General features: G+C 51.0%; 1 protein-coding gene across 4 annotated transcripts in view; it reads left to right on the top strand.

The window, feature by feature from the left end:
* The window catches only part of MAP3K4 (mitogen-activated protein kinase kinase kinase 4), a 146,565-nt gene extending 139,881 nt beyond the window's left edge, over positions 1-6,684 (top strand). For all 4 annotated transcript variants that reach the window (XM_018053440.1, XM_018053441.1, XM_018053443.1 and 1 more), the window contains 4 exons: positions 1,629-1,751; positions 2,383-2,489; positions 4,167-4,346; positions 6,131-6,684. In XM_018053440.1, coding sequence (XP_017908929.1) covers positions 1,629-1,751; positions 2,383-2,489; positions 4,167-4,346; positions 6,131-6,151 — 431 coding nt within the window. In that variant the 3' untranslated portion in view covers positions 6,152-6,684. The remainder of the gene's footprint in view (positions 1-1,628; positions 1,752-2,382; positions 2,490-4,166; positions 4,347-6,130) is intronic.

The raw sequence follows: 13,598 nt of genomic DNA on the forward strand, positions 1-13,598 counted from the left end.
TCCCAGAACTGCCTCCCTCTTTACCTGACCCACACCATGCCCCTGATCTGTGTATTTGGGAGTCTCAGGGATAGTTAGAATGACATATTAGGTTGGTCTCTAGCTGACCCCAGACTGAAGGATTTCTTTCTCTCCCTTGACCTGCTGGACTTGCGACCAGGCCTTAGCCTCCGTGGGGCTGGGCCACCCCTGGGCCTGCTTCACACACTCTGTCCTGGCTCCTGCGTGCCCGGCGTGCCCGTCTCGCTGCCTGCCCACCCCGTCAACCACATTGCTTTGTTGTCTGGGCATTTGCTTCAGCTCTGGCTGAGGCCATGGTGTAGCCCATTTCCAGTTGTTCTGACACAAACACTAAGGAAGTGATACCTTCATGTCGTTGGCCGTGGCCATAAAGAGAATCCCTCAGAGTCCTTGAATCAAGTCCATCCCTGTGCATCCGTGTGCTGATCTTTAGAGCTCAGTGTGGCTTAGAGAGAGGGCCTGTGAGTCAGCTCTAGAACCCTGCATTAGTGCAGTATGCACCGGGGGACCGCCTGCCCGGGGAGTGGGGAGGGTCAGCAGCTCATTTTGCAGCTGGCTGTCTAACATGAGGGCTCTATATGGCCTTTGGAGGGAGGTACCTTGGACAGAAGGCTGAGCTGTGTGGCTCGGTCAGAGGGGTTTAGGCCTTGTAGCCTGCAGGAGGCAGGGCCACCCCGGGAGATGAGCAGTGACCCCAGGTTCCAACTGGAGTACGAGCCAGGTGTTTGCGCTACTCCTGAGATAGGAGACGTGGACTCAGTCTGATGGCGGCTTCGGATGCATCTCTGCAGACCAGCAGAGAGAGAGAGAGAGAGAGAGAGAGAGAGAGAGAGAGAGAGAGAGAGAGAGAGAGAGAGAGAGAGAGAGAGAGTGTGTGTGTGTGTGTGTGTGTGTGTGTGTGTGTGTGTGAAGTCTGGATTACACTTGCTTCCTGCTACGGCCACTGCTGAGCCTACACCAGCTCTCACCTTCAGAACTGCTGCCACAGGCATTTGTGATTTATAGGTCATTTCTCTTTTACGTATCTCCCTGGGTTTTAAAAAAATTAATTATTTCATATTTGGCTATAGTGGGTCTTCGTAGCTGCATGCGGACGTTCTCTGGCGGTGGTGAGCAGGGGCTGCCCGTCCTTGTGGTGCGTGGGCTCCTCGTGGATGTGGCTTCTCTCTGTGCAGAGCGCAGGCTCCGGGTGCACAGGCTTCAGCAGTGGCAGCGCTCGGACCCGGCAGTTGTGCTCAGCTGCCCTGCGGCAGGCGGAACCTTCCCAGACCAGGGACCATACCCACATCCCCTGCATTAGCAGGCGGATTCTTATCCACTGTACCACTAAGGAAGTCCCTCTCCCTGCATTTTTAATGTTGGAATTTATGCGTGTGTTTCAGTTCAGAATTTGTCAAAGCTGTCTGCACTGATATTAAAATTTCTTTACTTTTTATTACCATTTGTGAATGAGGCTTAAAATCCTTCTAATGATAACCCTTTGCAAGTAAAGTATCATAAATCTTTATAATGTTGCGAATCAAGTTCCTGATAGTTCAGGTTACCGCTTAAGCTTCCAAACGCCTGTGTTGTGTTTCAGAGGCTCACCACTGCTCATTTCTCGTTAGGTGCCAACATCTTCCTGACCTCGTCTGGACTAATCAAGCTGGGGGATTTTGGATGCTCAGTGAAGCTTAAGAACAATGCGCAGACCATGCCTGGTGAAGTGAACAGCACGCTGGGGACAGCAGGTTGGTCCGGCGGGGTTGGGCTCTGCCCTGGGGCTCCCTCCAGCATGCTGGGACCCTGCCTGTTCTCCTCCTCCTGGCTGGCAGACTTGGGGAGTGGTCAGGGCTTCTCGCCAGGCGGGGAGGAGCCACGCCTGAAAGTGCTCATCAGATCGGGAAGTCACATATCTCCCTTAAACTTATAGCGGGGAAGAAAGGCCTCGTTTCCCTTCCCAGAAAAGCCTTGTGTTTCACACTGGGTTTATTAAAACTATTCTAGTCAAAACAGCATTATGTTTAAACGGTGATTATTTGTTTTGATCATTTAGAAATGTCATAAAATTTCACATTCTCTTTTGCAGGTTAAATTTCATACTTTTTGTCACAAATAGAATTTATGTGAATATTTGCCCATTCAGAATTGTCTTTTAGGAGATTAATTTGGCTCCTAAAATATCCATTCAAGAAATTATTTTGAAATATTTAATTTGAAGTCTTGATATTTTTTATTATGTAATTGAGAGAAAGTTTCCCCTGAACAAATCAGTTGCTTCTTCTCTGTGGAATATTAGATAATATTAATGTTTTGCTTGGCTCTTTTAATTCACGATGCTGTATTGGTAACCCGTTCCTCTCGTATCTGTGGCTTTTAAAGCGTACATGGCTCCGGAAGTCATCACTCGCGCCAAAGGAGAAGGCCACGGGCGGGCGGCTGACATCTGGAGCCTGGGGTGTGTTGTCATAGAGATGGTGACTGGCAAGGTGAGCAGAGCCCAGGCCTGGTGGAAAGCCTTGAGGGGGCCACTTTGCATTAACAGAGCAGTCGTGTGGCTTCACTCCCATTATGAATACCAGGAACACGTTTCCTGCAAAATAGAGAACATGACCTGTCGAAAGATACGGTAAGTTAACATGAGGGACAAACTAGGAATCACATGTTTATCAGATGTATGACTTGGAGGAGTCCTCTAAGGAAAAGGAAAAGCACAAAACTCCGATTAAAACAGAGAAAAGTAAGCAGATACGAGAAGAAACAGAAGTTGAAACCTCCTGTCCACACAAAGACTGGCATGTGAATGCCTGTATCTGTTTTATCCATAATTGAATAAATGGATAAACTGTGATAATCCACACAACAGAATGTTACACAGTGACAAAAAGAAACTGGCCGTGAAACGACAGGGAGAAACCTGAAAACGCGTATTCACTGCCGAGTGAACGAGCCCAGTCTGAAAACGTCACATCCTGTGTGACTCTCAGCCTTCTGCCTTTCCGGAAGAGGCAGAACAGGCACGTCAGAGGAGATCGGAGGCTGCCCGGGCTTCCCAGGTGGTGCTAGTGGTAGAGAGCCCGCCTGCTGGTGCAGGAATTGCGGGTTCGATCCCCGAGTTGGGAAGATCCCCTGGAAGAGGGCATGGCACCCCACTCCAGTGTTCTTGCCTGGAGAATCCCATGGACAGAGGAGCCTGGCGGGCTACAGTCCATGGGGCCGCAAAGAGTCAGACACGACTGAAGCGACTTAGCAGTAGGAGACGAAAGGAAGGACAGACAGAGCATATCGATTTTAAGGGCAGTGAAGCTGTTGCATGTGACGTAGTATCTGAAAATCCTCAAAATTGATCTTCTGATGTAGATACTGCTGATGAACAATTGTACAAACGTATAAAGGTTGTGTGTTTGGCAGGGGAGGTTTATAGCATTAGTTGTAAAGCAAGAAAGTTACAAACCCCAAGTATTATTACTAGGAAATTAAATTATTATACAGCTCGACTTGGCAGCAGCTGAGAATAAGTGCTCAATAAACATTAGCTAGTATTACTTCTGTTAGCATTAACATAGGTGCCCACGGTACCTGTTATTTCAATCAAGCCATATGTTGGAAAAAGAGCGAGTTCTCATACTGAAGAATATACATCTCAATAGCTAAACAATGGTACATAAATTGGGAGGCTATGTTCTTTCCCCCATGAATCTCATTTCCCTGTAACTGTAATAAAATAAGCTTGGCACTAGTAAAATTTAATGTTGATTATTCAACAAGGTAGCATATTAACCATCCCAGTAAGATAACTGTTGGGTTTTGTTTTATTGACATTTTTATATTATTAGATGACGATGACATCTAGGTAATGCTGGACGATAGGACACCTCAGGGGCTAGGCGGACTATGCCCACTATGCCCACCGCCTGATTTTGTAAATAAAGTTTTATTGGAATGCAGCTATACCCATTCATTTGTATATTGTAGCCTAAGCCTGCTTTTATGTTATAATGGGAAAATTGAATAGTTGTGACAGAGACCGCCTGGCTTGCAAGCTTATGTAAAAGTTTGCTGGCCTTGGTACGTATCGATACTGAGATGTCTAAAAAGAGACGGGGCAGCTGCTTTTTCTTTATGGTCACGTAGTGTCGAAACCTGATTTTTTTCCCTGTTTTTAGAGACCTTGGCATGAGTATGAACACAACTTTCAGATTATGTACAAAGTGGGGATGGGGCACAAGCCGCCGATCCCTGAACGATTAAGCCCCGAAGGGAAGGACTTCCTTTCTCACTGCCTGGAGAGCGAGCCCAGGATGCGGTGGACAGCCAGCCAGCTCCTCGACCATTCCTTCGTCAAGGTTTGGCAGAGTGCTGTATAAATGTTTGTGTTCTGTTCGCATCTGGCACTTTAATGAAATTTGGAAGCTTAAATCTGTACCTGAAATGGAAAGGAGCTAAAATGTCCTGTGCCAGGGAATTCTGTCTGTTTTTTTTCCTTTGGGCAGATGTTCGTTGCGGTTCTCCTTGACCCACGTTGGTGCTTTGAGGGGCCCTTGGGACCGTGAAAGGGGATTTTCAGGGGGACGGGGTGAGAGACAGTTTCCCTTCAGAGCGTGCAGTCTGCTTGAGTGCAGGGTTGGTAGCAGCCAGTCTCTACTGAGGGAGCAGAGACGGACTGAGTACCGAGCAAGGGCCGTGTTAGAGCCGTGGCGGTGGAACGTGTGCCACGTTGCGGCATCACCGAGGAGAGGACTTCCATCCCGTCAGGTGACCCTAGCTCCTGCTTCCTTCAGAGCGAGATGCCAGAGCCGTTGGGGAGGGATTAGCCAGCTCAGGGAGCAGAGGCAGGAGTCGGGGGGACAGAGTGGAAGGGAGTCCGCCTCCCAAGAGGGTGAAGCCGCGTGTCAGTGAGAGCTGACGGCGCACAGGGTGAGGCTGGTGGCCAGCGATAGCGCCCGAGGGTAGGCAGGAGCCGTGAGAAGGGATGTCAGTTTTATCGTCAAGCACGACACGATGGTTGTGCTGTTGAGTGATGACTGTGGAGGCAGGAGGCTAGGTAGGAAGCTGGTAACACGGCCGAAAGGGTGGGAAGGGAGGTCAGGGGTGAGTGATCAGCCATGCAGTCCATCCTAAAGGAGATCAGTCGTCGGTGGTGGTCGGAAGGACTGATGTTGAAACTGAATCTCCAGTACTTTGGTCACCTGATGCAAAGAACTGACTCATTGGAAAAGACTCTGATGCTGGGAAAGATTGAGGGCAGGAGGAGAAGGGGACGACAGAGAATGAGATGGTTGGATGGCATCACTGACTCAATGGACATGGGTTTGGGTGGACTCCAGGAGTTGGTGATGGACAGGGAGGCCTGGCGTGCTGCGGTTCATGGGGTCGCAAAGAGTCAGACACGACTGAGCAACTGAACTGAACTGAGAGGTTAAGGTGGCTGCGAGTGTGTGACTGACCGGGTGTGGAAGGAGGTGCGCAGGGGCAGGAGCCCAGGATGGCGCCAGCCCCTGCTGGCGTCACCAGCTATTGGGTTCCGCTCACCAGGACAGGTCAGGAGGGCTGCTGGCTGAGCGGGGGATCTGGGAGTGGTGGTTTTCTCTTTGGTAGATGGAGTTTGAGGTATGTCTGGGACACCTGCTGGGGCATGTGAATACTTTGGACTGGCACTCAGGAGAAAATTGGGGTAGGAGATAGGCTTGCAGACAGAAATACTGCTGGGACAGTATTTGGAGAAGAAATGGAAAGAGAGCGGAACCCTGGAGAAAACATTGACCGGTCCTGATTAGGGGAGATGAGGCTGGGGGGATGGTGACGTTATTCCTGGGGGAGTGAAATCAAGGAGCCAGTAGCTGTTTGCTGCATAGATACTAGGGATTTGTAACGAAATAAAAATGTGTTTATTGTTTATAAGGTGTATAAACAATTTTTGGTGACTTGTACAGATATATCTTGACAGATGGTGTCAATAGTCAGTTCGTAAAGCCGGAGCTTGGCAGTGACATCCCACTGCCTCGATCACGCCTCTGCCCTGGGCCAGGCTCACTGCGGTAGCATCAGGGGGCACCGGTGAGGACTAACCCGTAAACCTGGCGCGTGGCACGCATGAGTGGCACTCAGCGCTGTCCTGCCTTCCTCACAGGTCTGCACGGATGAAGAGTGAAGCTGACGGGCCTGGGGCCTGGCAGAGTGCCTGTACTCGGAGAGTCCCCTCGATCACTACTGTATGCAGCGTCTCCACGAAGACCGCGCCGAGAAGCGGCGTCGCCCTCGCTGACCCTCCGAGACGGCCGGCCGCCTGGTGACGAGCGTCTGCCTCCTGCTGCTCCCATCTGCGCCCGGTGGCCCAGGGCCCCCTGAGAGCTGGCGTCCGCGAGGTGGAGAAGCTGCGTGCCAAGTGCCATTACTACTGTACATGGACCCCCGCCTCCGTGCCCGCCGTATCCCGGCCGACAGAGTACCGTGGCATCAGGGTAACACCGTCGACCTCTCTAGGTCCAGAATCAGTTGTAGTGTTATCAGGCGCCCCGGGCCTTGCTGTTAATCTCCTGTTTTGTCGAGTGCACTGACTGTGAAACCTTACCTTTTTTGTTGTTGTTGGCAAGCCACAGATTTGTTCTGCAAAAGGCCGATTAATGAAATTTTAAGAAAAAAGGTTCTTTTTTCAATAAATGGTTTATTTTAGGAAAGCTGTTATATTGTCTCTCAATGGTCATCAGCTTCAGAGCCGACACGTTATCCATATAGGCGTCTACCTTGTCACTGCGTGTCCCTCAAGAGAAGGGGCGCTGTCAGGCCTTCAGGGTCCAGGGTCGCCTCGCCACAGAGCGGGAGAGAGACGAAGCAACGCTGAGGACGTCGGAGGCCCTTTCAAGGCTTTGGATGTTCCCTGCAAGTTCAGAGTAGATAAAAGTTCAAGCCTTGTTGTCACATGTTGAGGGCTCAGTTTTATTTTTAAATCAAGATGTGTAGGTGCCGGGTCACTGTACATACTGCTGTCTTTTTTCAGAATGTAAATATTTCAGCAGTTAGTTTTCTAAAATAGCCCAAATTACCTGTTGTTGATGGTATTCTTTTCTTTCTTTTTGCTATTAAATGTTTTTAAAAGATTGACCTTAAAGCTTCCTGAAATCTTTCTAGAGGGCATCTGACGCAGTCCTGACTCGTGGCAGCTGACTCTGGGCAAGGGCTGGCTCAAGCACGTTCTGTCTATGCTCGCCTTCCCTCCAGGGCGCTGATCCCCTCAGCACAGAAATTAATGTCCTTGAGTTGGCATAACAGAATGATTTGTAATTTCATTGTTTTAAAATAGCTATCGGAGGGATGATTTATGTAACATTTAAAGTGTACAGTTCAGTGGTTTTTAACATAGGTACGTAGCTGTACAGCCGTCATTATAATCCATCTTAGAATAATTCCGTTTCCCCGAAAGAAAGCTCATGTCCATTTGCAGTCAGCCCTCCCCCAGCCATAGGCAGCCACCGAGCTGCCTACTGATTCTGTAGATGAGCCTCTTCTAGACGTGTGGTGTAAGTGGGATTTCAGACTGCGCTCCTCTGTGTCGGCCTCTGTCACGTAGCCCGATTCCAAGGTTTGTGCGGTCGTAACATTGTGTTAATTGCACCATCCCTTTTTATTGCTGAGTATTGATCCACTGTATGGATATACCACATGATTGATTTATTCATTGACTGCTTTCACTTTTTGGCTGCAGTGAATGATGCTGCTGCAAACATTTGCGTACAGGTCTTTGCGTGGATCTATATTTTCATTTCTCTTGAGAGTGGAACTGCTGGCTCATAGGGTAAATCCATGTTCAGTTTCTTAACAAACTGTCAGACTGACAAAGTGGCTGCTGCGTTGGCTTAACTTCCCAACCAGCAACACAGAAGGTTCTAGCTTTTTCCAGCCCTTGCCAACTCGCGATACTGTCTTTTTATATAGTAGCCGTCCCAGAATATGTCAAGCGGTGTCCATTATGGTTCTGATCTGCATCTCTGACCCTGGTGAGCGTTTCTGGTGTGTGTTGGATGCTTACCCGTCTTCTTTAGTGAGGTGTCTGTGTGAATTTTTGCCCAGTTTTGTATTGGGTCACTTGTCTTCTTACTAAGTTGTGAGAGAGTTTTATACATTCTGGATACAAACGCTTTCCCAGATACTTGATTTGCAAATGTTTTATCCCACAGTCTGTGGTTTATCTCTTCACATTTTAACGGTTTCTTTTGAAGTACAGAAGTCTTAGATTTTGAAGTCTGGTGTACGAGCTGCTGCTTCATTGCATGTGCTCTTGATAGCATGACGACTCAAGGTCATGAAGTATTTAGACCTATATTTTCTTCAAAGAGTTGTATAGTTTTAGCTCTCATATTTAGCTCTATCGTCTACTTTTAATGTTTATATATCATATCAGATAAAGGTCCAGGTTCACCGTTCTGCATGTCAATATTTATTAGACCTTGCATTCATTTGTTAAAAAGACTCTTTTTTTCCTCTGTTGAATTGTTTTGGCATCCTTGTTGAAATCACTTGAACACAAATCTAGGGGTTTATCTCTCGACTCTCGGTTCTGTTCCATTGATCTGCACGGCTGCCTTATGTAGAACCCCACTGTCTGGATTAGTGTAGCTTTGTAAAGGAAGTTTTGAAGTTGGAAAGTGTGAGCTCTTCAACTTCGTTCTGCTTCCTCAAGATTGTTTTGGTTATTCTGGGTCGTTTGTGTTTCTCTAAGAATTTTAGGATCAGCTTGTTAAATTGTGGCCCCCACTGCCCCCCACCCCAGCCCCCAGCCAGAAAACAGATCTGCCTGGTGAGAATCGTGTTTTTGTCATGATCTTCACCTTAGCTAGCAACAGTCATCCTTTTAATTTATGGTGTCCTTGTGGGCTTTTCATAAATGCCATGTATGAGGTTGAAGATGTTTCGTTTTCCTGGTTTATTGAGTTTCTATCACGACTAGATGTTTGACTTTGCTTGATGTTCTTTCTGCACCTACTGAGATGATCAGTTGGTTTTTGTGATGGAAACGTCTATGCTATTTGGACTATTTCGCCCTCCCTGTAGCCCAACAGCCTCCTAAGTACCCAGCCTCATCCTGACTTACTGTTAAAGGGCCACCAGCCCCTTGTTCTGGAGTGGCCCCTGTCATTCACTCCAGCGACCTGCTGTCTCCTCACTCCACTTGCTCTCTTCTTGAGTCAACTATTATAAATTTTAGAAGCACAGTTCTTTTCCTACATTAGGTGAGTTTTTTTTTTCTTGGTCCATTCAGATCATTCCTGTTTGAGTGACTTCCTCACACGTGTGCAGCCCTAGTGGTTTCTGACCCACCTTCTGAACGGATTGTTTTTCAGCATCCCAAACTTTGTATTCATACCACTTACTTCATTAAAACTCAAGGGAACATGGATACTAGAAATTTCAGAACTCTAGTCACTCCAGCATGTGAAACGAGACTGTATAAAAAAAAATAAAGGTAAAAATTGTACGAGTCCTGCTCGGTGAAAAGCTTTACCAGCAGTCCTAGGAGATATTTTCTAGATACTGAAAAGGTCTTAAGTAAATGCTATTATTTTTTAATTAATCCATAACCCTAATATTAAAATAGGACAAGGCTACAGGGACTGGGGAATGTTTCATCTGTAGCTACTTACCCTTTACTGGAGAAACCCTTTGCTTTTTTCCCCCACTGAGAACTGAAATTCACAGTGGGGACCAATTTCACTTTGGCCTCACTGTGCTCCAGAAAGGTTTCTATTTTTACTTTAGAAAAAGGGCATCAAAAGAAGACAGTTGAAATTCAGTTATCAAAGCCTCTAAATCAGTGTCCCTTCGTGACTGGCTGCTCGCTGTGGCACTGCAGGGTGTGGGGGGTGGATAGGGAGGAGGCGGGAGCTGGCCTGCCCCCTGCAAAGGGGACAGCACGCCAGCTGTTGAGGTGAAGCTGGGTATTCTGCTGTTTCTGCCCAGAAGAATGGTCATCTCCAACAGCCAAGCGTCATAAACAGATGCCAGGTGGTGGCAGGTGCTGTGAGTGGGTCTCAGCTGTCCCGGGTCAAGAGATCCAGGACTGTGCGCCGAGCCTGCTCTCGGGGGTGCCCACTGCCCTGGACGCGCGGGTGGCAGGCGGGACAGGAAGCCCGGGGGCGTCTGCTGCACTCGGTCTCCGTGTAACGTGCTCGGTAGCTCTGGGACACTGACGCCAAGGATGCAGGCAGCTGAGACGCAGCCTCGGAGCTTGGGATGCCTGCTCGTGCGTCGTTGCCGGGTCCCTGCTGCAGCTCAGGTGATTGGCTGAGAGCCGAGCCCCCCGGCTTTCTGTGCAGGGTGAGGGTCGTCTCGGAGGGCAGAGGGACCGGTCCCGGGAGGCTTGCCCACCTGCGTGTGTGGAGAAAGACCAGCTGTGTGTAACCTGCGGCTCCTGGAGGCAGGGCCGGCGAGTCAGGGAACACGTGTGTCCCAGCTGCTTAATCTGATGCTCTGTAAACAGCAGGAGGGGCTGCACGGTTAAGGCATCGGGAGCACAGCTGCTGAAGGAGGTGATGCTGACGCGGAACAGGTCAGCCTGAGTGATTGGCACGCAGTCAGCAGGACAGTCACGCCAGTGGCCGCCCTCCCGAGCATCCCCGGAGCAGGAGGGGAGGTCAGCAGCTGCAGGTGGAACCGCAGCCCCCGTGGGCCTCCCGTGTGGCCCCAGAGGATGCGCTCCTCCTGCTCAGACCCGGCAGCATGTCAGACAAACGCTGGACGGAACGTCCTCTTTTGAGTGGGGAACGGGTCCCTCCAGTCTGCCTTCCCACGCCCGTCCACAGTTACAAGTGAGTTCTTACAGCCTCTGAAAAGCCTCATCTGTTTGGCTTGGGGACCAGCCAGGATGCTGCTCTGCTTCTCCAGGAGGAAAACCAGAAACCGCCGGGGCCCTGTCTGTGTCTGTCACGGCTGTTTCTACATTGCGGCTGGACAGTTGCTGGATCGTACATCTCAATCGCTGTCTTTCAGATCCATTTAGTGTCTGTTAGAAAAGCACATCTAAAAATCTTTAAACATCCTTAACCGCTTTTATCGGCTCTCTTTAGAGAAGGACATTCCAGTACTGCCCTGTGATCCTACGAAAAAGGCAAACCACATGTGTTTCCTCGACGAATGGTAAAGAGGTAGTCGGCCAGCTCAGAACGTGCATCCACGCTTTCTCCACGTCAGTCACAGAATGGTCCACTTCCCTTAAACTCATCTCACAAGCTTGGTGTTTTTTTAATCGAGTCCCTTTGTGGGCTTGGTTTCCTGGAAGAAGTACATTCAGTGCCCCCTGCCTCAAAGCTGCAGGCCTAGGACGTGGCTCCTAACACCCGGGAGGACCCTGCACCGACCTCCAATGTGAAGCGAACTTGGCATTTTCTCTTCCATGTCGGGTCTCAGAGCAGGCTCTGAGCAAGGCTGACCTCAGCCGCCACGGAGACGTCAGACGGGACGTGACCCTGCACTCCGTCCTCCACTGCTCGGGGGACAGAGGGGAGGCTTCACACCCACAGGTTTTTCATTCTTAGAAAAGTGACGCTCTGGGAACCAGCACCGCTCCCTGCTGAAGAGGCCATGGCACCTGGGAGACCCTGAACGCGGGTTAAGGGACTGGGGAAGGGGTGATGCGTCTCTCCGTGGCTGTCTGCCATCATGGGACTGGAGAGGAGGAATAGCCAGGTCCCCATCCCGCCAGACAGAATGTCCCCTCACGGAAGAGTGAGCCTCTGAAGCCCGGTTCAGGGTCCCTGCCAGCTCCCCACACTGGCCCTAAGGCAGTGTCAGAAGGAGCGCCCGTCAGCCCTGCCCCGGGAGGACGGTCTGCCACCCTCCCCTAACCCGGACCCTGAGGCCCGCACTGTCCGCAGCCTTGTTCATTTGCCGCTTGTTTTGTGTTTGTTCCCAGAGACAAGTTCAGAAGAATGTTAAGTGCTTGTGGGTCCCTTTCACGTTCCAGGCAGAAGGCGTGGGTGAATGCTGTTAGGACTCAGGTTACTGCTACCGAATGGGAAGATGACAGTGAGGAAAACAATATTTTTGGACACCCCAAGGTAGTTTCTGAGCGTTTTGTTGAGACACAGCAGCATGGAGGCAACTTTCTAATCGTTATAGTGCTGTGGGTTCTTAAAGTGTGTTCATATGTACGGCCTCATTTCCCCCTTGAGGCAACCCAAGAGGTGGGCGTTATCACCCCCATTTGCCAGTTGGGAAAACAGCGTCTTGGGGCAAATGAGCTGCAGGGTTGGAGCTGTGCAGCCTGGAGGGTGGCTGGTGCTCCTGAGAGCTCTCCTCTCTCCCAGGGTGCTGGGAGGGCCTGGGGCAGGACCACCCCATCCAGGTGGGGGGTGACAGGTGGATACCAGAGCGTCTCTGCTCCTGGGGGAGGCTGCACTTGTGACCCCCACATATGGCCTGATGCAGGGTGGGAAAGGCACAGGGGTATCCTGCCCTGCCCTTGGGGACACCAGGAAGAGTCAACCCTGGTGGGGGCCTCCCGGACCCTCCCTTCCCACGACCACACCAGAGTGTCCCCTTTTCACCTCTGCGGTCTTGTCCCAATGGTGCCCTGCCCTCCCTTAAGCATAAAGCGCCTCTTAAACCCTCTCGCAACGTCACTTGTGCCCGGTGAGCACTCTGTGACTTAGGAGCAAACCTAGGACATGATTCAGAACAGAATAAGCCTTTATATAGTATCTGGCCACCGTCTACACGGGACAGCTCATCCCGTTACAGAGCTTCTGCAGAACAGCAGTAAGGACCGGGCGGCATGGAGCGGCCCTCCCTCCGCTCCGTGCACGGACCCGGGAGACCCGGCAGACCCGGCGCCGGGGGCGGCGTCTCAGCCTGAGGTCATGTAGCGTCGGGTTTCCCCTCGTCCTCCTCCGGAAATACCACTGCTTTTCTCCGCTCTTCTTTTGCACCTGGCGTCTGACGGCTGGCAGCAGTTTGCCGGAGCCCTGTACGTGGACTGTTACTCCAAATGCGGCCTTGGGTGCCACGGCGCGGAGCTCCTCCAAATCAGGGGATCTGCGCTTCCAGAAGGAAGGCGGAAGCGAGGCGCGGGGCGGGGACCCGGTACCCACGTCCGCTCAGTCCGAGCCTGCGCAGAGGGGCACCTGGGCTCCTGTATATGGCCCTCTAGTAAAAATGAGCCTGCACTGGTTTAGGGGACGCAATTTCTGCTTGCTACGAGGATAAACAGAGGATGCCAAGCCATCTCTCACATCCCTGCAGGACTGCCAGCCGTCATCTCAGTGTTCAAGACGAGTCTGCTCCTCGATGAGAGTCTTCAGGGAGTGGGCGCATCGTCACGACTGAGGCCGGACAGACCACCGCAAGGTGGCCCGGGGAACCAGGGCTGCCTCCGGGGCGTCCCTGGGTCCCGCACGCGTGCCCGGCTAGTCTCCTGGCACCCGCCGTCTCCACACAGAGTCTCACAGGCTCCCGCCACCGGGAACCCACCTCCTCCAGCCACCTTGCCTGCCCTCCGCACCCGCAGCCCCTAGATCCCTGCTCGGGAGCGCTCTGTGGTCCGGCACTCCGAAGTTTAGGAAGGGGGTCTGAAGGGAAGGAAGGCGGCGCTGTGTCCACACACCAGA

The sequence above is a fragment of the Capra hircus genome, chromosome 9 (assembly GCF_001704415.2).
Source record: "Capra hircus breed San Clemente chromosome 9, ASM170441v1, whole genome shotgun sequence".
Classification (NCBI taxonomy): Eukaryota; Metazoa; Chordata; class Mammalia; order Artiodactyla; family Bovidae; genus Capra; species Capra hircus.